General features: G+C 41.0%; 1 protein-coding gene and 1 long non-coding RNA gene across 8 annotated transcripts in view; one reads left to right on the top strand and one right to left on the bottom strand.

Moving 5' to 3' along the window:
- A530072M11Rik (RIKEN cDNA gene A530072M11) overlaps positions 1-4,758 on the bottom strand; it is a 102,116-nt gene extending 97,358 nt beyond the window's left edge. Inside the window, exon 1 of the long non-coding RNA NR_045765.2 lies at positions 4,677-4,758. This is a non-coding gene — a long non-coding RNA (RIKEN cDNA gene A530072M11). The remainder of the gene's footprint in view (positions 1-4,676) is intronic.
- A 431-nt stretch (positions 4,759-5,189) lies between these two features.
- The window catches only part of Ripk2 (receptor (TNFRSF)-interacting serine-threonine kinase 2), a 40,947-nt gene continuing 22,643 nt past the window's right edge, over positions 5,190-23,493 (top strand). For 2 of the 7 annotated variants that reach the window (XM_030253323.1, XM_006537678.3), the window contains exons 1-5: positions 5,190-5,644; positions 10,438-10,591; positions 11,220-11,296; positions 13,678-13,833; positions 16,794-16,951. In XM_030253323.1, coding sequence (XP_030109183.1) covers positions 16,939-16,951 — 13 coding nt within the window. In that variant the 5' untranslated portion in view covers positions 5,190-5,644; positions 10,438-10,591; positions 11,220-11,296; positions 13,678-13,833; positions 16,794-16,938. The remainder of the gene's footprint in view (positions 5,645-10,437; positions 10,592-11,219; positions 11,297-13,677; positions 13,834-16,793; positions 16,952-23,493) is intronic. The other 5 variants (NR_138102.1, NM_138952.4, NM_001329751.1 and 2 more) reach the window with 4 other exon arrangements.

Raw genomic sequence — 23,493 nt, 5'->3', positions numbered from 1 at the left:
TGGAAAAAAAAATAGAAAAGCAAACTATTCTGTTAAATTCAGGCACTGAAATTCCTAGATTTAGACTAGCCAACTAGTTATATGTACGTTCCTGCACATTTCGAGAAACCTGCCAAATAAAATCCCACAGGAAAATGGAAATTCCCAGGAAAATTTTGTACTAATGATTCTTTGTCCAGCACCATCTTTTTGCATGTGGGAATTCCCCTAGTCACTCTATTTCTCTCATTAGACACTGTACAAAGTGAAAGTGAAAACAGATTATCATCGAATGAAAGCAGTTCCCAGAAAGAAAATGGACTCTGAGCCCAATACATGTGCTCCAACATCCCAACCCTGCAGCTCACAAACTGTCACTTCTGGAAATTCACACTATCACTATGAAGGCCACTTTTCTTAATCTGTCCATGGTTTTTTCCTGATGTTGAAAGGAGAAGCCTGAACTTTCAGCAAAACACGACCTTGTGAGCATGTTCTGGCATCTGATCTTTCCTAGGACAGTCAAAGCATTTTGAATGCAGAGACAACATTTGTATTCTTATTATTACTTCCAGCACTTGGGATAACAGTATATTAAATGTCTATTAGATGTGTTGCCTTGGAGTATTGGGCTGGAGTTATGCATTACCAGGCAGGTCCAATTTTCATTTGCACACCTCTTAATATCAACTGAATGCCATACACCATACCTATTTAAGACACATTTAAAAATCACATGTTTCTAGTATTTATAGGCAACTAAATGTACTAATGAAATAGTGGGTATTCAGTACTGTTTATCTCCCTTTTCTATTCATCAAAATAAGGGGATTTTGAAGTAAATTATCTTCTCTGTATTCTTTACCATAATAAGCCAAACATAATTTGAGGACTAAAATATAGTTGCATTTAGAAAGATTTTTCATTTATCAAGAAGAAATTATTAAACACGGTTACCTCAGCTAATTCTATCTTATATTTCCCTGCTTTGAGAGTATATGGAGATCAACAAAGGAGTGATTCATTGGTATTCTGACCTATCGTTCTAACCTTATAGTCAGCTTTTTCCTATGACACTGTTGGGCTAGAGAGATTGTTCAGCAGTTAAAGAGCACTGGCTGTTCTTACAGAGGAACATTCCCTGCGTCCGACGGCAACTCACAGCTATCCGTAACTCCAGAAGGTACTCCCTCTTCTGGCTTCTGTGGGTACCAAGCATGGTGTACAGAAATACACAGAAAAATAAATTAAATTAGGAATTTTGGCCAACTGTGATGGCAAACACATTCAATTCCAGCACTTAGGAGGCAAGGTAGTTGGATTTCTGTGAGTTCAAGGCCAGCCGGGAACTACATAGTGAGTTCCAGAAGAGCCAGAGCTATGTAGAGAGACCCTGTCTCAAAAAGCAAAAGTAATTAATAATAATGATGATAATGATGATGATGACCTAAAATGTTCTTCGATGGATATATGATTAAATAACTATAGTATGCCCACACTGTGCAGTACCACTCAGCAATTTATTAAAAGCTATTGATACAAACAAAATGTCACATGGAATTCCAAGATATGATTCTGAATAATCTAAAACAATTTGAAAAAAATACATATTTTACAATTCTACTAACAATTTGCGGTTTGTGTATGAAGCGGCCTTCCAAAAGCCCATGCATTAAAGGCTTACTTCCCAGCTGGTAGCACTACAGAGAGGTGGCTAGATCATGAGGCTTGCTTCACTTATTGATAATCTATTGATCAGCTTATAATGAAGGGGTTCATAGAAATCATGGCCCTACTTAAAGAAAGCAGGCCACTGCAGACATTGCCAGTATGCTGTCTGTGAAAGATAAAGAGTGTCCCTCTCCTTCCATTTTTCTCTATACTTCCTAGTGAACAGGTTTGCACTACACAGGATCCCTGCCATAACGTCCTGGCTCGTTGGACCCCAAAAGCAGTGGTACTACCAACCATGAACCATAGCTCTGAAACCACAAGGCAAAATAAACTCTTCTTCCTTCAGGTAGACTTTCTCAAGGAATGGGTCACAGTGACAGAAAAGCAATTTTGAATCAGCAAAATTAGACAAGGAAAACAGATTCAGTGTTTACAGAAATTTTCCTTCTGAGAGCCATGAGGGATAATCGGTTAAATTCCTCTCTCCTAGCCTGTGGTAACTTCAGTCATTTTTTGATTTACTGCAGTTGCCTTTGTTCCTGTATCTTCACTCTGTTGTCCCTCTATGCATGGCTATCTTGGTATTAAATATCTATTCTTTATTATTGGAGCGTCCTACTAGATACCATAGGCCCACAGGCTGACCCCCAACCCAGGAGCCTACTGCCTCAATCTCCAAAGTAATGGGATTTAGGGCACATACCGACACATCTGATTCATTTTTTCCTATATCAACAGTCATCTTTGATTAAGGCCTAGACTTTATCTTAATTAGCTTGGCCTTAGAAATTTTTTCCGTTGCTGTGATAGAGTATCCTGCAAAAGCAACCTACAGAAAGAAGAGTATATTTTAGGCTCAGAGCTGGAAGGCACAATTGATTATGGCAAAGAAAGCAAGGGAGCAAGGGCTTAAAACAAGTGGTCAGATGTTCTCTATAAGAAGAAGGGGGTGACGAATACTTGTGTTCTTTGTAAGTGGGGGCACAGTAAAGAAACCAAGAAAAATCTGGGAGCAAAGTTTTTATTGTGGATGAGAGAGAAGGGTATGGGGGGCATTCTGGGGCATCTGGAAGAGTCCAGAGCTAAGGGAAATGGAAGCTAACTGGACATGGCCCAGAGGAAAGCAAGATTAGCAGAAGAGCATCAAGAGAGAATTTCAAGAATAGTGTGCGCATGAAGAAGTGGGGAGACTTGCTATCATATAGAGAACAAGGGGTATCCAGGAGGAGGGAATCCTGGAGATTACAGCAGTCTGGGAGCTAGTCTGGAGGAGTGGTAGTAGGCAGACAGGGAATAATCAGTGTGTAGATAATCAACAAGATAGCAAGCTTCTGGCCTTTCCCAAAAGTGTGACCTTTCTGGCTGACTTACCTGGGCATGTTCTAGGCAAAGCATGGATATGTCAAAGCTTGCACAGGGAGATACTATGGACCTACACCTCTCTTTTTAAACTGATCAATGCAAAAAGAGGGGAGAAGAAACCCCACCCAATATCACCAAAACACTCAACTACCAATCTTCCAGGGGAAAGCAGATTTCAGTTTCTATCTCCTTCCCACTTATGATCGGTATATCCACTTGTGAGTGTCTGTGTGCATTCATGCATGTGTGTGTGTGTGTGTGTGTGTATGTGTGCATGTGTTGCACACATACTTTACTATTAACAGAACTTGATTGCTTGCTGTTGCTGTGATTTTTTTTTTCTGTCTTTTAATTCTTTAATTGTTGGGAAAAACTGAACTCAGTCCATGACCCTGGATGGTAACATAAGCGGGTACCAATACCACTGCACTTGACTTGGAACTGTGCTGGTTTTGAAAAAGTGCCTTCTTTTGCAAAAGTGTGTATCTTATTTCTAAATGAGATATGAATGTCTTAAAGCTGCTATTTCCTAGACTAATGTAATAAGGCATAAATAAACTTTATTCTTAATAACATTCAGGTATAATTTTGTAGGACTTTGAATAAATGAATTCAAAGTATAGATGTGATGTTTATTTTTGAGGCTAATTTGTCTATTTTGTCTAAGTTTTTCTCCAGTACATTTACTTCAATGTTAATGTCTTAAGATTTCTATCATTAATTGATTATGAAAATTAAATGTATATACTTACAAAATCCCTATATGTGTGTATATATACATACATACATACAGCATGTATACGTATATATATTCTTAGTTGAGATATATACACATTATATTGTAAGTACATATTTTTATATTTTTGTATTTTGTTTATGTGTATGTGTGTTGCCTGCAGAAGCCAGAAGTGTTGGTCAGATTCCCTGGAGCTGGAGAGCAGGCAGCTGTGAGCTACTAGATTCGAGTACTGATAACAAACCTCAGATCCTCTGGAAGAACAAGCCCTCTTAACGGCTTACCCATGACTCCAGCCCAAGAAAACATAATCTTAGAATGTAGACTTGTAAAAAACTATTAAGAACTAGAGTATAGGGAAGGAAATGTCGGTGTTATATATATTACACTAATAATATAAGGGACAATTACAGATTGTAGTATCCTGGTGCGTGTAGGATCGTGGAACTATATCGCTCACAAATATGAGATATTTGCGCCAAACATCGTACTGAACAGTTATCTAAGTAGAAAGGTGTTTACAGTAAAAAGATGAAATAGTGCTGGATTTTGGTTGTTTGGTTTTGTTTGTTTTTGCCTTTGTTTTTCTTTTTGGATGGAAGACTTCCCAAACACAAGAAATGGTTTTATATTTCTATTTGTGAGTAGGCTTTGAGGAATAAAAGAAGAAACCGTTTCCTGGTAAGGGAGCAAGTCATATAAGCTAAACACCTCAATTTGTCACACTGACAGCGCTAGCCTCTCTACCTCACTTCTCACAAGTGGCAGCCACTGAGTAAAGACTGGAGTGGAAGCAACCAGATGGTTTACAGCTCAGGAAGTGGGGCACCAGGCTCCCCAGCAGTAGTCACCCCACACCCTATCACGTCCAGGGTTTGGAGTCTAAGGAAGACACTCGGGCCAAAGGAAAATCCAGCCGACCCACCTGACACCAGACTGGAGAACTCCGGAGGGATTTTCCCCGGAGGAAATCTTTTCCAAGCCTCAGCGATGTCCACCCGGCTTGTGGGGGGAGGGAGGCCTCTGAGACACGCCCATGATCTGCAGAGGGAGGAGCCGGCAGAGGGAGGAGCCCGCAGAGAGGGGAGCTTGCAGAGGGAGGAGCCGGCAGAGGGAGGAGCCCGCAAAGATGGGAGATTACAGAGGGAGGGGCCGGCGGAAGGAGGAGCCAGAGGACAGAAGAGCGGGCGGAGGAGGAGCCGGCGGAGGGAGGAGCTGGGGGAGGGCGGAGCCGACGGAGGGAGGAGCTGGCAGAAGGAGGAGCCGGCGGAGGGCGGAGCCGGCGGAGGGAGGAGCTGGCAGAGGGAGGAGCCGGCGGAGGGAGGAGCTGGCAGAGGGAGGAGCTCACAGAGAGAGGAGATTGCAGAGGGAGGAGCCGGCAGAGGGAGGAGACCGCGGAGGGAGGAGCCGGCGGAGGGAGGAGCCGGCGGAGGGAGGAGCCGGCGGAGGGAGGAGCCGGCGGAGGGAGAAGCCAGGGGTAGGAGGCAGGGGCTGAGGAGTTGGTGAAGGTAGGAGCCCGCCCAGGGAGGGCCGGCGGAGGGAGGAGCCCGCCGAGTCCAGGAGGAGGGAGGAGGACGGTCCACCCCGGCGCGGCCGCAGACCCGACGGGCTCCCTGGCACAGCTGACCGGGCCGGAACTGCAGCGGCCACGCGGGAATGGGCCGCCCCGGGACCTAGCGCCGCGGCCAGGGTCGGGCGGAGCCGCCGCGCAGCCGGAGCCATGAACGGGGACGCCATCTGCAGCGCGCTACCCCCCATCCCGTACCACAAGCTCGCCGACCTGCACTACCTCAGCCGGGGCGCCTCTGGCACGGTCTCGTCGGCACGACACGCAGACTGGCGCGTGCGGGTGGCAGTGAAGCACCTACACATCCACACGCCGCTGCTCGACAGGTAGGGCGCCGGCGCGGGGCCCCACACAGACGCGGGCTGGGTGGTCCACAGACCGGCCGCACTATGGCGATGCGCCGGCTCCGCCGCGGCGAGTCCTTAAGTCCTTGGGCTAACCTGATCCAAGGGAGAAACCATCCTGGACGTGCGTCAGACTTTGCAACTCGCCCTGCCTCTCCTCCCACCCGAGGTGTTCCCACTCTCCAAAAACCTGCAATCACGGCCACCTCTAAAACCCTGTTTATTGAACCCGACGTGTGTTGGTACAGTGCTTGTGGGCTTTGCTTTGTTTTAGCTAGCTGTTAGCGGTAAGAGCTGTGGAACTCTAAAAACTGCTCTTGGAAATGAAGTACGCAGTGACTGCAAAATACACACCGGAGTTTGAGCATTTAGCACTAAAAAGAAAAATAATAATACTATACCGGTGTTTTTATATTGATTAAACGTCAAAATATTTTTCTAGGGTTTTATGTGTGTTTCACTCCTGCTCCTGAGCCTGCATATTATGGCTTGGTTTGGTTTGATTTGGTTGGTTTTGTTTTCTTTGTGGTTTATTACGTGCCCTCATGAAGTTCAGTTATCAAATTCTACATTACCAGTTGTTATTCGAGCTCTTGCCTTGGAAGTCCCCAAAGGAAGTGTGCAATGTTTTTTGTAACAGTAAAATGAATCAAAAGCTATTAAATGGTCAAAATTTGTGAAGAATAAAAGTTTTGACCATCCCTTGCCCTGGTATTATTTGTGTCCAGCTCCCACATATTCAGAAGAAAGAAAAAAAAAAAGCGTTGGTTTCTGTTTCTAGGAAAACATTACAACTAAATACCATAGATCTGTGGCTGTATGTGTTAGTCAATGGATCTAGTCAGAACTCTTGTGTGTTTCACTTCCATCAGAAATTGAACTAGACCTTCATTCAGTTCTTAGTGCACTTGCTAACCTTGGTGGCTACAGGCCTCTTCTCCTGCTGGATCTAGTGTGAAAATACAGAGATCATAGCGGCCCTATTGGTCAGAGGCTGTTAACCCTGGGTATCAGGTCAGATACAGCATCAGATAACTAACTCTCTTGCTTCAGCCCTGGTAGAATGTTGGACTTTCATCTGCCTGGAGGCGCCCTCCCTCCCTCCAAGGGCTAGATCACAGTGTATGTGGAGCCAGTGCTGTGTGTGTGTGTGTGTGTGTGTGTGTGTGTGTGTGTGTGTGTTCACGTGTTCGAGCACGTGCGCCTAAGTAGTCAACTTTAAAGGGAGGTTGGTTAGTACCAAGCAAACGAATGGTCTATGGAAATGTAGCACTAATAGACCACTAGGTAGACTAAAGCTAGTTGCTTTCTCACTTTTGATTCTGCTTTTCAAAGCTTCGTTTGTGCCATTTGTAGGCCAAGGGAAAAAGATGGACAGGATGGTATTGCTTTCCCATATTCACCAACCACTTATGGTATAATTTCCTTGCATTGGATAGGGCATTGTCTTTATAAAACCAGCACAATCCCCTACCTTACTGCATTGCATTCTTTTATCTTGCTGTCTAAGATCTTACCATGAGCACAGGCCTAGGCTTATGCAACTGACTCTGAGGGTGTCTTACTTCCTCACCTGTTAAATATGAATAATAAACACTGTATGTATATTTGTTGTGCTCTGGTGTGGATAATGTACCCATTGTTCTTTAAGATTACCTGAAAAGAAAATAAGTCTAGGTGACGTTGCATATTATTTTAATAATTAGTGAGTCACTCTCCATTGCCAGTGAGTGGGACTTCCATAGCAGTCTTCCAGCCTTAATGGACTGATGACTCTGATTGGTTGTTCAAGTACCCTAGAGATGGAGAGCTGTTTCCTATTGACATTTTGAGTTAGGCCATTTTCATGATACAATTATTGAAGCTGTATTTTGCATTTTAAGTTTCTAAAAATCTTTTGCTTTTGTTTTCCCCCTCAATCTTGTTGAATTCTAACCTCACAAACTATCTGATTTGCTTTTCTCATCAAACAATAGAATAGAAAAGCACAGATGTTAGAGTACCAGGGCTACAATTTAAATCTGACTTAAACCCTGTCACTTTGTATTGTTGTCACCAAAGGATCATTCATTTTTTTCTGACTGTAGATGCTCCAATATGTAAACCAGAGAGAATGAAACAAGCTTTAGAGAGTTGATTCAAGGGTTGGACTGTATATAAAATGGCTGGCAGGGAGGAGGAATACATCATACCTTTCTATGTTTGTATGTACATGCATGTGTTTGTATTAGCATACACACATAGGAGATCCATGTGCTGCTGACCCACATGCATGATGGGTAGGCCAGAGGTCAACTTCAGGTATTGTTCCTCAGGACCATTAAGAGAGAGAGAGAGAGAGAGAGAGAGAGAGAGAGAGAGAGAGAGAGAGAGAGAGAGAGGAGAAGAGAGTATCTTTAATGTTTTGGAGTGTGTATTGTTGCCAGCTTTTTTATATCTATTCTTAGGAATTAAACTCATATTCTCCTGCTTGTATGACAATCACTTTACTAATGTATTCTCTGCTAATACTTTATTTCATACTTTGGACAGAAGGAGGGAAGGCTATCTTATATGTATGTGTCACTGGAACTTCCACACTGTGTCCTCTCATCTCAAGTGTCCAGGGATCTTTGGGTTCATCCTGTAAGGTACTACACAGGAACTGTCTTGTTGACCCATATCTCTTGGGGCAAATACAGAGCTTGAGAAATTGAAGTTTAATTAAATAGGCTTCACAGACTGATATAACTGGTTTCCTTTCAGTCAAGGTAAGGAACAGAGAATAGAGAAACTTTGCTTTATGGTGTCTTGTGCCTCTTGAATTTAAAAGCATAAAATATTTTGCCTACTCAAAGACTTCATAACTTCTTACTATGGTTGGGTGTGCGTCCGTGTGTCTCTCTGCTCGTGTGCTTTAAGTAGTCTGGTCAGGAATGTCTGTCTGTATGCTTATTTCAACAGCCACTCGTCCAGAGCTCAGGTTTCTTAAGAACCAACTAATCATCCTTGCTTACCCAATAGACTTCTCCTGGAAGCCTTTCTATTTATGTCAGCGCTGCCAACACCCATGCATCTGGGGAAATGATGATGGCGTCAGATCAGCTCTCCCCCATTGCTTTTGTTCACTTGAGTCCCTTGTAGCCAGTGCATCCTGACGTCTACCACTCTTTTCAGCCAGTGTTTTCTTGTCTTTCCACTACTTTATCAGGCTTCCCTTGCTTTGTATCTGGACTATTGTTACAGTCTTCATAGTTGTTCCCCTTTCTCTTAATCCCATATCCTGTTTCCAAGATAATTATCTTTAAACCTCCTTTTACTGATTTCTTTTCTCTTGCTCAAAACCTTCCATTGCACTTGACTGTCAGACAAAGTTTTGGGCCTCTTAGGATCCCAACACGTCATTTATGCCACCCCCTCTGTCGTGCACTCTTTCCTATCTTAGCTCTCATTAAACAGTCACAGTCTTACTTTCACTTCCTGAATTCATTTGACACATGGCTGGTGGACATGCACTGTGTTGCTGCATATAAGGCATTGTTTATGTCCTGGGAATGGATACACTCATGGGCAAAAGAGAAGCAAGGTCTTATCTTTTGTGCAGTTACTTTCTGGATCTTCTCTCTGATGTTGAAATTCTAGCCATACTTCAAATTCCACTGAAAGTCTGTCTCTTTGAAGACGGTGGTGACATTACCATGCTCAAAATTCTCTCTCCTCTGAATGTCCCATAGTTTGCTTTTCTTATTTCCTGTGTGTGTGTTTGTGTGTGTGTGTGTGTGTGTGTGTGTGTGTGTGTGTAAGTATACATATGTAAAATATACGGTAATTATCACATTATTCCTTGTAGTATTTATTTATTTATTTATTTTTCTTATCTGAATTATGGGCCTTTAAAGGCAAAGATGCCATTTTATCTTTGTTATGCTGTAAAATGCTGTCCATAGCTCTATTTGATAGTCTTTTATTCATGACCATGTGATATGCCAGGGGTTGGGCTGTGAGTGCTTACCTGTTTGCTATTATTTTACCAAGTTTGGTGTGTAAGTTCTACATATTCCTGACTTTGATGTAGCTTATCATGATGCAGATCATAATCTAAGGCAGGGGTTCTCAATCTCTGGGTCATGACCCCTTTAAAGGGGAGGGGGTCAAGTGTCACCTAAGATGGGTTGGAAAACAGATACTTATATTACCATTCATTACAGTAACAACATTACTGTAACAAAATAGCAACGAAAGTAATTTTATGGTCGGGGGCCACCACAACATGAGGAACTGTATTAAAGCATTAGGAAGGTTGAAAACCACTGATCTAAGCAATCACATCTACAGTATTAGAATGTTTTAGAATTCATGTTTGGAAAACTTTTATATGGTATTTAATGATGTTTCTTTTAGTATAAAATAATCTCAATAGTTGAATTAGTTCAAGCATAAGTCATTCTAACATAGGTGGATTTTTGGAGCTTCCTCTAGTGCTGTTCCTGCTCTTTCCTAGAAAAAGCACAATAAGAACCCGTATGCTACACTTTTACCGTTAGTGGAAAGTATAGTCACAGCCATGTGTAGCTCTCTTCCCACCAGTGGCTTAGAGAAGTTATTTTGGCTGATCTCTAAACAGACCAGTAGAATACATAGCGTGGATGGTCAAACTAAGAGACACAGAAGTTAGCAACTCACATAAAGCTACGTAGCTAATTAGTGTAAAAGAAAATCCAAGCTTAATTTATCTGTTGTCACAGTCTTTGTATATTTTTCATTATCTGAAATAATTATCTTTTTTTTTCTCTTAGTGAAAGAAATGATATCTTACGAGAAGCCGAAATATTACATAAAGCAAGATTTAGTTACATTCTTCCAATTTTGGGAATTTGCAATGAGCCTGAATTTTTGGGCATAGTTACTGAATACATGCCAAATGGATCATTAAATGAGCTTCTACACAGAGTAAGTACTGCTTGCTTTCAGTGACTTTCACCACTATAGTCTGTTCAAAGTAAATATACTATTTGTGTTCTTCATTCAGTCACATCACTTTGCAGTGTATAAATGAATCATACTAGGTAGGCACGGGAAGTAAAAGAAATTCACAGTATATAATCTATTTTTAAGCCATATTTTATATTAGTGGTGACTTAGGATCCAAGTTAAGTATTAGCAGTTAATGAACCAGGTAAATTGTCTCCAGTGACATGATACATGTTATTTTTCTATCTATAGCAGTTTGAGACATTACTGACTTATTTCTGGAGGTATGAGTTATTCTGACTTTTATTTGTGAATCCTATCAACAAGCACACTTGAGAATCCTCATTCTCAAAATACATGAATTCTATGTTTATTTTTGCTTGATCTTACACACTGATTTTTTTTCCAGTCTGCATTTTCTTTCAGACATCTTTTTAGGCCAGATGCTGCTGCATTTTATGAGGATTTGAGCTAATTAGAATTGCATAACACCTGTGAATACCTATGGCACTCCCATGTTATACTATATCACAGTGCTTTCTACACAGGCAAGGGAAGGTGGGCACCACTGTCAGCCACTCATGGAGTGACTTCCTCTTTGTTTCAGAATACATCGCATTCTATTCATGACTTGTGACCATCTGAAACAAAGACGGACTAAAGTAACTGGTGTCAGTCTGTAAGGTTTGTGTACCTGCCCCAGAAATCAACTTACAAAGATTCCATAAATCAAGTTTTTTGTTTGTTTGTTTGTTTGTTTGAGAAGTGAAGTTTAAGCAGAAATTCTAATGTTTTCTTTCCACATCCCTGTATATACTCTGCCACCCAGACAGATTTGGAGCCCATTGGAAATTCTGTAGCCTTCTCTAGGGGTATTGCTAACTCTTAGATGTGACCATAAAACACAGATTGTCACTGTACCCTTGACTGCATGAGGAAAAGCCTCCTTATGGCACTGTCATGCAGAGGCTCCGTTGTTATTAAACTTCATAATGTTTTGAAAAAGTTGCCTCTGTACAGACCAACAAAAGATTTGCTTACTGCAAAGTATTGAGCTTATGTGTCCCCAAGGAGGCAATTCTCTACATTGGTATTTCGTGTTCCTTTTGGTTCCTTAGTCTATTACCCTAAATTATACACTGGTTACTCACAGTGGAATTTATCTTGAAGCACTCATCCCTAACATCATAAAAGATCATTAAGCCGCACAGTGGTGATGCATGCCTTTAATCCCAGCACTTGGGAGGCAGAGGCAGGTGGATTTCTGAGTTCGAGACCAGCCTGGTCTACAGAGTGAGTTCCAGGATAGCCAGGGCTACACAGAGAAACCCTGTCTTAAAAAAAAAAAAAGAAAGAAAGAAAGAAAGAAAGAAAGAAAGAAAGAAAGAAAGAAAGAAAGAAAGAAAAAGAAAAAAAATCATTGAATGAATGAAAATGGAAATATGCTATAAAAACAGCCTAAAATATTCTCAAACATCTCCCTACCAACTGGTCACTGAAATGTAAGCATATTTGTTTTCAGAGTCAGAGGCAGTTTTAGCACTTCCAAAAAAGTGACTTTTACTGAGTGTTTTAAAAAATGAATCTGTGGTTCTAGTGCCTGGTTGCTACCACCTTTTCCAAAGTGCTGGATCCTTCTGAGGGAACACATTCTCCTGGGAAACTGCCTTAACTTAATCTATTCAGAAACAATTATTTTAAAGAAACTCAGGAAGATAAAGGTTTAGAAACAAAAGTGGTCTTTGATTTCACAAAGAGAAACTTCTCAAAAGTTAATGTTTCAAGAGGTAAGGTCAATACGTTGTATAAAGAGAAGTATGAGCTTCTGATGAGTGGAGTGACTCAGAAGGTGCAGACACCCGCCACCAACAAGACAACCTTGACCTGAGGCTGAGCCCAAAGCCTGTGTAAAGGTGGAAGCAAAGGACTCACTGCAGAGGGTTGCCCTCTGACCCCACACTCACACTCTGGCACACATACCCCTTCACACGCGCGCACACACACACACACACACACACACACACACAACTGTAGTAACAAATTAATTTTTTCAGATATGACATATTGACACTTCAAATAAATGTAATAATTTTTAATTGATATAGAGATTATAGTGACAATTATAGTTTTAAATTAGTATAAAAAAGTTAAAATTTTGAATGAATGGTTTGGCATGTCAGAAGCAAGTATATATACATATATGTGTATGTATATATATGTATATGTGTGTGTATATATATATATATATACATATACATATATATATTCTCTATGTGCATGTGCTTATGGGTATAAGTGATTACATGAAGCCATGGAACTGAACAGTGGATGGGATGGGACTATAAATACATGTGTCTGGCTGTATAAACATACAAATAACTGAGAGCTATTTCTGCTAAAGAACAAGATGGTAATCTCATGCAATTGCATGGCCAATATAAAAAGAGAAATACCACTGCTGAAGTTATCATAAACAAGTCTAAAACCTAAAATATAAGACAATTAAACAGAATGGAGGAGTTAGAGGAAGGACCCAAGGAGCTGAAGGGGTTTTCAACCTCATAGGAAGAGTAACAATATCAACCAACCAGATCCCCAGTGTTCCCAGGGACTAAACGACGAACCAAAGAGTGCACATGCACATGGAGGGACCCATGACTTCAGCCATATATGTGACAGAGGATGGTCTTGTCAGACATCAATGGGAGGAAAGGCCCTTGGTCCTGTGAAGGCTCCATGCCCTCATGTAGGGGAATGTGAGGTGGGAGTGGGTGGGTGGGTGGGTTGGGGAACACCCTTATAGAAGCAGGGGAAGGGGGGATGGGATAGGAGGGTTGAGAAGGCGAAACCAGGAAAGGCGATAACATTTGAAATGTAAATAAAGAAAACATCCAATAAAAAAAAAAAGAAAAAAGGGGGAAGAATATTAAACAGTATCAACTGATACTATGCTATAGAATTGAGTGTGTGTTTCATCTTAGTTTGTAATCTGTTTCCTGGTGGATTTCTTAATTTTTAACTGTTAAACTAAGGTAGTACTTTTTATTTCTTTCACCCATACAAAGAAAACTGAATATCCTGATATTGCATGGCCATTGAGATTCCGCATCCTGCATGAAATTGCTCTTGGTGTAAATTATCTGCACAATATGAACCCCCCTCTGCTTCATCATGACCTAAAGACTCAGAATATCTTGTTGGATAATGAATTTCATGTTAAGGTAACTATTTGGGGGTAGGGGGGTAGGGACAGTTTCTCTGGGTCTTTTTCTTAATAATTCTGAAAAAGCTTTGTAGTAGTATCTTAATTTCTGTCTTTAGTACCACCTCCCTGTGGCTTGCGGTAGGAAACCTGACTGGGTATGTGAAGGAATGAAGCAGTCTGGGCTGTAAAGGTCCAGGAGGAGGAAGCTCTAGTTCCTAGTGTTTGTACAAACTGCCAACTTTGCAGTGGGACCAGGGGTTTTGCCTTCCTATGGCTCTGAGGCATTGGGGGTTCTTGACATGTTCACGGCTCTTTGTCAGCAAGTCATTCATTCACTCAGGTGGTCCTCAGCTCTCTATACTTCAGCCCCTTTCTTGAGTTCAGTTATTATTGTTGGTTTGTTTTGGACCCGGGGGAATCGTGGAATGAGGTTGGGGATAGGGTGGGGGTAGGCTGCGTGTCCCAGCACAAATAGTTCTGTGAGCTTTCCACGTTTGCACTACCAGAGGAGGTCATGTAGCCCTGTAGCCAGGTTAAACTTCCTCTTCCCTTATAACACCATCTCTAGCTGACCCGGGAATTCCTCCCTATGCAAATGAGGCATCCCCAGTGCCCTGGCCCTGGCCCTGGCCCTGGCCAATGATGTACCCTCACCCCATAGCCCCAAATCACCCTCTCAAGGTTTACATAGCCTTTGTTTCCCCATTAAACAAGCTGTCTCACTGGTCTCACTGCCATCTGAGGCCTCTCAGCCACCAGCCATTCTCATCCCACTCCCCCACTCTGATCTGCAGTTTGTATGAGACGGGGCCTCACTGTGCATCCCTGGTTGGCATGGAACTCACAGGAATCTCCTACCTCTGCCTTCCAAGTACTGGGATTAAAGGTGTGTACTACCACCACCATCACCACACCTGCTTATTCTTTTTTCTTTTTTTTAAATTTTTTTTGATTGGATATTTTCTTTATTTGTATTTCAACTGTTATCCCCTTTCCTGGTCCTCCCCAGAACCCTCTATCCCATCCCCCCTCCACTTGCTTCTATGAGGGTATTCCTTTACCCACCCACCCACTCCCATCTCTCTACCCTGGCATTCCCCTACACTGAGCATTGAGTCTCAGTTATTCTTAAGCTTCAGAGAGAGAATTTGGTACAAAATAGCAATTCGCTGTGTTAGTTAAAATTGTCAAAAATGTTTTTACCTTTTTTTCTTTTCTGTTTTAAAATTAGTGTAGAGTCATAGGATGTTGTTATACAACATGGTCCCATGTACCCACTACCCAGTTTCCCTGCATAACTAGAATACAGCTTCCAGACTAGAAATTGGACAGGGATTGGAGATTTTGAACCTTCTGGTGTGCTTCCGTGTCACCCATGTAGCCTTTTCCATGAAAAGCTTCTTCATGAGCCCATTTCCTAACTGTTTCATTTTTAACCACTCAGTTTTAAGAACCCTGTATATATTTTGAATATGAGTCCTTCATTCATCAGATAATAATTTTCAAATATTTCTTTCAAATACTTCTCCACAGCTTGTATTGTTATATGTGCGTTTGTGTGTACTGAATCATGGAGTGTGTGTGAGTGTGTGTGTGTGTGTGTGTGTGTGTGTGTGTGTGTGAGAGAGAGAGAGAGAGAGAGAGAGAGAGAGAGAGAGAGAGAGAGATCATTGGCTATTCTGGATGGCTAGTGACAGGATCCTCCTGTCTCCAGTTCCCCACTGCTTAGATTGCAGGTGTACCCTGCCACACCTGGATTTTTTATGTGGGCTCTGAGACATTAGACATGTTTGCCCGGCAGTACTTTTCCACTGAGCCATTTCCTAGGCCTATTTTTATCCTTTATCAAAGCCTATAGCCAAGAAAGACCTGAACATTTATCCAGTTTATCACTCTCTTCCCTTATGCACCATGCTTCTGCTGTCCCTTTTAAGGGCTGTTCTTTAAACTCTAGGTTTTCCTCTATGATAGGTTTCTTACTATTTTGCTTTTATACTGAAATCTCATGTTTGTTTTGAACCTGTTTTTGTATAAAGGGCAAGGTGTACTGTAACCCTGAATAAAGTAGGGGAACGGAAATAAGGAGTAATTTCTGAGTCGTTAATACGTAATGCAACTCAGTATTCTTATGCCTATTTCTAAAGCAGAAAAATGACCTTAAATATTAAAAATATTCAAAGATTACAACCAAAATAAAGCTGTAAAAGGCATACTAAAAAAAAAAATGTTTACCATTGGTCAATTCCTTAGCTGTGCATTCTTGGGAGCACACACATATGTGATATGTAGCCATCCAAAGGGACCCTTAGTAGTGAGCATAAAGCATTTAATGGTGACTTTAGTATTACAAGATTTTACTTGTTTTAACATTTAACAACACCACTTTTAGAACAAGAATAATACCATAAGAACCTGAGCTGTCAAACTGTCTCAACTACACAAGTGTTTGCTGTTACGGCTCATGACAGAAGTTCCATCCCCAGAAACCTTATAATGGAAAGAGAGAACAGACTCCTGAGCTGTCTCCTGCCTTCCATGGCCACACATATACACATCATACACAAATGAATAAATTTAATAAAAAGACTTACTGAGGACCACGTAGACCTCATTTGTAAGCCATGCGCATGGCGTATGGGGAGGACGAGTCAATGGTAGGGCGTTGAAAAGCCTCCCTTTAAGCTTCTTGCCATAAAAACCAATATTGAGTATATATGCTTAGACACCCGCTGAAACCAATAGTTCCCCTGAATATGTGTAATATCCTGCTATGAACCTTACTTGTGTATATAGTACATGTGCAGTTATTGGTACTAGCATTATAGTATTTAATTTGGTAAAAGGTTGGAGTATTAATAGTATATCACTTTTTTGGGTATTCTAGACATTATAAATACAGTATATGAAAACAACAGCAGTTGGTTCTTGAACATTTTTTTTAGAAAACTAATTATTTTAATTCAACGCCACTTACAGATTGCAGATTTTGGTTTATCAAAATGGCGCATGATGTCACTCTCTCAATCACGAAGTTACAAATCTGCACCCGAAGGAGGAACAATCATCTATATGCCACCTGAGAACTATGAGCCAGGACAGAAATCAAGGGCCAGTGTGAAGCATGATATATACAGGTACAGGGTATTATTACTGTTTCAGTAGAAATGTAATGTTAATCAGCCAGAATTTTCCAGCTATATTTTATAGTGAGATTTTCTTCTAAGAACTTACGATAAAAATAAATTAGCATCCACAATTGTTGATATTTTTCAAATTAAACCCATTAACCTTAAGCACTTTCAACATTGTTTAAAAATATGACGGTTTTTAGTTTGTCCTAGGAACATGTAACAAGGCCAAAGGTTTTTAGCTTAAGTGACTTAGGAAAGCATAGGTTGACAACAGTCCATAATGTTTAGTCATTGGTACTTACATATCACATACATTTTTAAAGAGAAATAAGCAAAGTGTTAAACCTGTTAAGCATGGTTTTTTGTTTAAATCAGCCATAATATTTATATATGGATGGATCCTTTATACAGTGAATTAATGCATCTAATAGAAGTATGGTTTCATGTTTCATTTACAGCTACTTATAACTTCACAGTATAGTGTTAAGCATAATTCATGGTTTTTAACATTGCTTCTTTGACCAGAGAAAAGGAGAATGGAAATTTATTATGCACAGTATTAGAGTAAGGGAGCTTTTACCCCAAGTGTAATTCACATGTCTCTTTAACCTGCCAATGAATGTAAAGTCAGGCTTCCTAAACTTATCAAACAACTTTTTCTATCTTTAATAAATAATTATCAGTAAAATGAAAGTGCTTTTAGTAGTAAGTCATATGTCTTGACTAGAAAGTTATGTAATCAGTTTATATACCTTTTTATCAAGAAAAGATTTTCTTTTTTTATTTTTTTAAATTATTTTACGTATTTTTATTCCAAATGTTGCCCCACAACAAGAAAAGATTTGCTTACTACTTCTTCTTAAATCCAGTGGCAACCAATTCATGTGAGTGAGCACTTGGATACATTCATATTGTCCTATTAAAAATTACCTCTGTTACTGTTCCTTAACTCATTAAAATCAGCTACTGAGAGAGGAGCAACAGAAAGAATTGATTTCTGCTACATGAAGCCTACATAGTCTAGCCAGGACTTCCCAAACACTGGTGTGATTCTATAAAGACAGACCACTGGGGTTGGATGAGGTTAGTTTGGTTGGTCGGTTGGTTTTTCCCTGTATTGAGATGATCCTGTGGTTCTTGTCCTTATGTCTATTTATGTGCAGGAACTACACTTCCTGACTGGCAGGTGTTAACCCAACCTTGCATACCTGAGATGACGCTAGGGTGACCATGGTGTATGAGCTCTTTAATGTGTCTTTTAACTTGATTTGCAAGAATTTTATTGAGAACTTTTGCACATATGTTCATTGAGGGAACTGAACCCTGGTTTCCTTTTTCTGTTGTTTCCCTGTCCAGTTTTGGTATCAGTGCAATATTGTAGTAAAAAAATATTTAAAATCCTGGCCCAGGGTTTCTACCCTGCCTTTAGTTACTGGTTTCCCAAACACACACACACATACACACACACACATGCGCACGCACACACACACAGCCTTTATATTTATAATATGCTTTATCCGGCACAATAGCTGGGGAGTTGCCTACCCTCCATGCTGTTAGAATCTACTTTCTTAACAATAACCCCTAATTATTACTTACTATGTTTCATCTTGGCAGCTCTTAACTCCAGTTGGGGACCCCTCAGGGCCACACTCTCCTCTCTCTTAATCCATGGCCGCTGTCCCCTCTTCTCTCCTGCTTGTTCTTCACTTATTACATGGCCCATGGCAACACAACTTCTTCTCCTCCTTCCCTCCTCTTGGCCCTCTCTACAAGCCTGTGAAACCCCAACCCCACCATTTCTCTTCTGCCAAGCTATTGGCTGTTGGCATCTTTACCAATCACAATTAACTGGAGAATGTCACACAGTGTCTTATGTATGAACTCTCTCTTCTCTGGGTTAACCTACCTTGGAGGCCCCAAATTAGCATTAGAATACAAGCAGCATTAGGCCAACACACTACAAGATGTTGGCTTCATAGAATGAGTTTAGTAGTGCTGCTTTGCTTTCCATTTGTCTTAATTAAGATTTCTATTGCTGCGATGAAAGAAACACTGACCAAATGCAAGCTGGGGAGTAAAGGGTTTATTTGGCTTATACTTCCACATCATAGTCTACCATTAAAGGAATTTAGGACAGCAACTAAACAGGTTGAGAACCCTGAGACAGGAGCTGATACAGGGGCCATGGGGGAGGGGGGTGCTGCCTATTGGCTTGCTTCTCCATGGCTTACTCAGCCTGCTTTCTTATAGAACCAATGATCAGCAGCCCAGGAATGGCCCCAACGATGGGCTGCGCCTTCTGCCATCAAAAAGCTTGATAGAATTTGACAACAAATTCATCTGGTCCTGAGATTTTCCTTGTTAGGAAACTTTACCGTAAAATAGCTATCACTGATTGCTAGTGTATGCTTGTGTGCTTGTGTGCATGTGTTTGTGTGTGAACATATCTTGATTTAATTTTGGTTGGTCGTATTTATCTAATTTACCATTCCTTTTGGATTTTCCAGTTTTTTTAAAATGAATTTTTCAAAGTACTTGCTAATGAGTCTTTGGATATTATTGAAAATAAAATCTAGCTTCCCCTTTTCATCTCTAATTTTACTAATTTTGGCCTTCATGTCTTGACTATTTAGCTAAAAGTTTGACCATCTTATTTGTTTTTAGAGAACTCTTTTAATATATAACTCTTGGGCTGGAGAGATGACTTAGCTGGCTGGACTCACAACAAAAATATATATAGTTGTGGTCTCCATTTCAGTTCTGCCATGATCTTTGTTACCTTATTATTTGAGATCTTAACTTTTTTTTTGAAAAAGTTTCATTAGATATTTTCTTCATTTACATTTTAAATGCTATCCAAAAAGCCCCCATACCCTCCCCCCGCCCTGCTCGCCAACCCACCCACTCCCACTTCCTGGCCCTGGCATTCCGCTGTACTGGGGCATAAGATCTTCACAATACCAAGGGCCTCTCCTCCCATTGATGGCCGACTAGGCCATCTTCCGCTACATATGCAACTAGAGACACAGATCTGGAGGGTACTGGTTAGTTTGTTGTTCCTCCTATAGGGTTACAGAGACCTTTAGCTCCTTGGGTACTTTCTCTAGCTCCTTCATTAGGGGCCCTGTGTTCCATCCAATAGATGACTGTGAGCACCCATTTCTATATTTGCCAGGCACTGGCATAGACTCAAAAGAGAGAGCTATGTCGGGGTCCTGTAAGCAAAATCTTTCTGGCATATGCCATAGTGCCAGAAAGTGTCTGGGTTTGGTGGTTGTTTATGGGATGGATCCCCAGGTGGGACAGTCTCTGAATGGTCTTTCCTTCCATCTTAGCTCCAAACTTTGTCTCTGTAACTCCTTCCAAGGGTATTTTGTTCCCCATTCTAAGACGGAACAAAGTATCCACACTTCGGTCTTACTTCTTCTTGAGTTCTATGAGTTTTACAAATTGTATCTTGGGTAGTCTTAAGTTTCTGGGCTAATATCCACTTATCAGTGAGTGCATATCATGTGTGTTCTTTTGTGATTGGGTTACCTCATTCAGGATAATATCCTACAGATGCATCCATTTGCCTAAGAATTTCATAAATTCATTGTTTTTAATAGCTGAGTACTACTTCATTGTGTAAATGTACCACATTTTCTGTATCCATTCCTCTGTTGAGGGGCATCTGGGTTCTTTCCAGCTTCTGGCTATTATAAATAAGGCTGCTATGAACATAGTGGAGCATGTGTCCTTCTTACCAGTTGGGGCATCTTCTGGATATATGCCCAGGAGAGGTATTGCTGGATCTTCCAGTAGTACTATGTCCAATTTTCTGAGGAACCACCAGACTGATTTCCAGAGTGGTTGTACCAGCTTGCAATCCCACCAAAAATGGAGGAGTGTCCCTCTTTCTCCACATCCTGGACAGTATCTGCTGTCACCTGAATTTTTGATCTTAGCCATTCTGACTGGTGTGAGGTGGAATCTCAAGGTTGTTTTGATTTGCATTTACCTGATGATTAAGAATGTTGAACATTTTTTCAGATGCTTCTCAGCCATTTGGTATTCCTCAATTGAGAATTCTTTGTTTAGCTCTGTACCTTATATTTTAATATCTTTATTTGATTTTCTAAAGTCCAGCTTCTTGAGTTCTTTGTATATATTGGATATTAGTCCCCTATCTGATTTAGGATTGGTAAAGATCCTTTCCCAATCTGTTGGTGGCCTTTTTGTCTTATTGACACGTCTTTTGCCTTACAGAAGCTTTGCAATTTTATGAGGTCCTATTTGTCAATTCTCGATCTTACAGCACAAGCCATTGCTGTTCTGTTCAGGAGTTTTTCCCCTGTACCCATATCTTCAAGGCTTTTCCCCACTTTGTCCTCTATAAGTCTCAGTGTCTCTGGTTTTATGTGGAGTTCCTTGATCCACTTAGACTTGGGCTTTGTACAAGGAGATAAGAATGGATCAATTTGTATTCTTCTACATGATAACAACCAGTTGTGCCAGCACCATTTGTTGAAAATGCTGTCTTCTTTCCACTGCATGGTTTTAGTTCCCTTGTCAAAGATAAGTAACCATAGGTGTGTGGGTTCATTCCTGGGTCTTCAGTTCTATTCCATTGATCTACCTGTCTGTCGCTGTACCAATACCATGCAGTTTTTATCACAATTGCTCTATAGTACAGCTTGAGGTCAGGCATGGTGATTCCACCAGAGTTTCTTTTATCATTGAGAATAATTTTTCCTATCCTAGGTTTTTTGTTATTCCAGGTAAATTTGCAGAAAGACCCAACAAAGATAGAGTATTTCAGAATAATTTCCCTTATGAATACCTATGCAAAAATACTCAATAAAATTCTCACTAACCAAATCCAAGAACACATCAAAACAATCATCCATCATGATCAAGTAGGCTTCATTCCAAGGATGCAGGGATGGTTTAATATATGGAAATCTGTCAATGAAATCCACTATATAAGCAAACTCAAAGACAAAAACCACATGATCATCTCATTAGATGCTGAGAAAGCATTTGACAAAATCCAACACCCATTCATGATAAAAGTCCTGGAAAGATCAGGAATTCAAGGCCCATACCTAAACATAATAAAGCACTCTACAGCAAACCAGTAGCCAACATCAAACTAAATGGTGAGAAGCTGGAAGCAATCCCACTAAAATCAGGGACTAGACAAGGCTGCCCACTTTCTCCCTACCTATTCAATATAGTACTTAAAGTCCTAGCCAGAGCAATTTGACAACAAAAAGAGATCAAGGGGATACAAATTGGAAAGGAAGAAGTCAAAATATCACTCTTTGTAGGTGATATGATAGTATATATAAGTGACCCTAAAAATTCCACCAGAGAACTCCTAAACTTGATAAACAGCTTCAGTGAAGTAGCTGGATATAAAATTAACTCAAATAAGTCAATGGCCTTTCTCTACACAAAGGATAAACAGGATGAGAAAGAAATTAGGTAAACGACACCCTTCACAATAATCACAAATAATATAAAATACCTTGGTGTGACTCTATCTAAGGAAATGAAAGATCTGTATGATAAAAACTTCAAGTCTCTGAAGAAAGAAATCAAAGAAGATCTCAGAAGATGGAAAGATCTCCCATGCTCGTGGATTGGCAGAATCAATATAGTAAAAATGGCTATCTTGCCAAAAGCAATCTACAGATTCAATGCAATCCCCATCAAAATTCCAACTCAAGGAATTAGAAAGGGCAATTTGCAAATTCTTTCTTGTTTTTAAAGCACTGCTTGTTGGCATTTCATCTAGGCTCCGCCCCACAGTTATCTGGCAATAGCCAGCTGTGCCTGACTCACTATAAAAGGGACTGCTGGCACCCTCCTCTCTCTTGCTCTCTTCTCTTGCTCCCTTCCCCTCTTACCCCCTCTCCCCCTTCCCCTCCCTCCCTCCTGTCTCTCCACATGCTCATGGCCAGTCTCTACTTGTCTGTCTCTGTCAGTCTCTCTCCTTCCCCTCCCTCTCCCTGTCTTCTTCTCCTTCTCCCTCTCCTCCCCCTCCCCTCACCCCTCCCCTTTCCCCCCCCCCCTTTCCTCAACTCCCCTCCCCATGTCCTAAATAAATTCCATTCTGTACTACACCATCCTGTGGCTGGTACCTCAGGGGAAAGAGAGGCCTCAGCATGGGCCTGCAGAGGGACCACTGTCCCCTACATCATACTGCACCTCCACCAAACATATCTCACCTTGTTACAAAAGATAACACTCATATCTACAAATGTTCCTCTTATACCTACCTTGTAAGTTGTGCTTTCACCACTTTTTTTATAAATTGGATATTTTCTTTATTTACATTTCAAATGTTATCCCACCCCAACCCCTTATCCCATCTCCCCCTCCCCCTGCTTCTATGAAGGTGTTCCCCCATACACCCAATCCCACCTCCCCACCCTCACATAGCCCTACACTGGGTCATCCATCTAGCCTTCACAGAACCAAGGGCCTCTCCTCCCATTAATGGTCTACAAGGCCATCCTCTGCTACATATGTGCCTGGAGCCATCAGTCCCTCCC

This window comes from Mus musculus, chromosome 4 (assembly GCF_000001635.26).
Source record: "Mus musculus strain C57BL/6J chromosome 4, GRCm38.p6 C57BL/6J".
Taxonomy (NCBI): Eukaryota; Metazoa; Chordata; class Mammalia; order Rodentia; family Muridae; genus Mus; species Mus musculus.
Note: the sequence above shows the minus strand (reverse complement) of the source record. Positions and strands in the feature narration are given on the sequence as shown.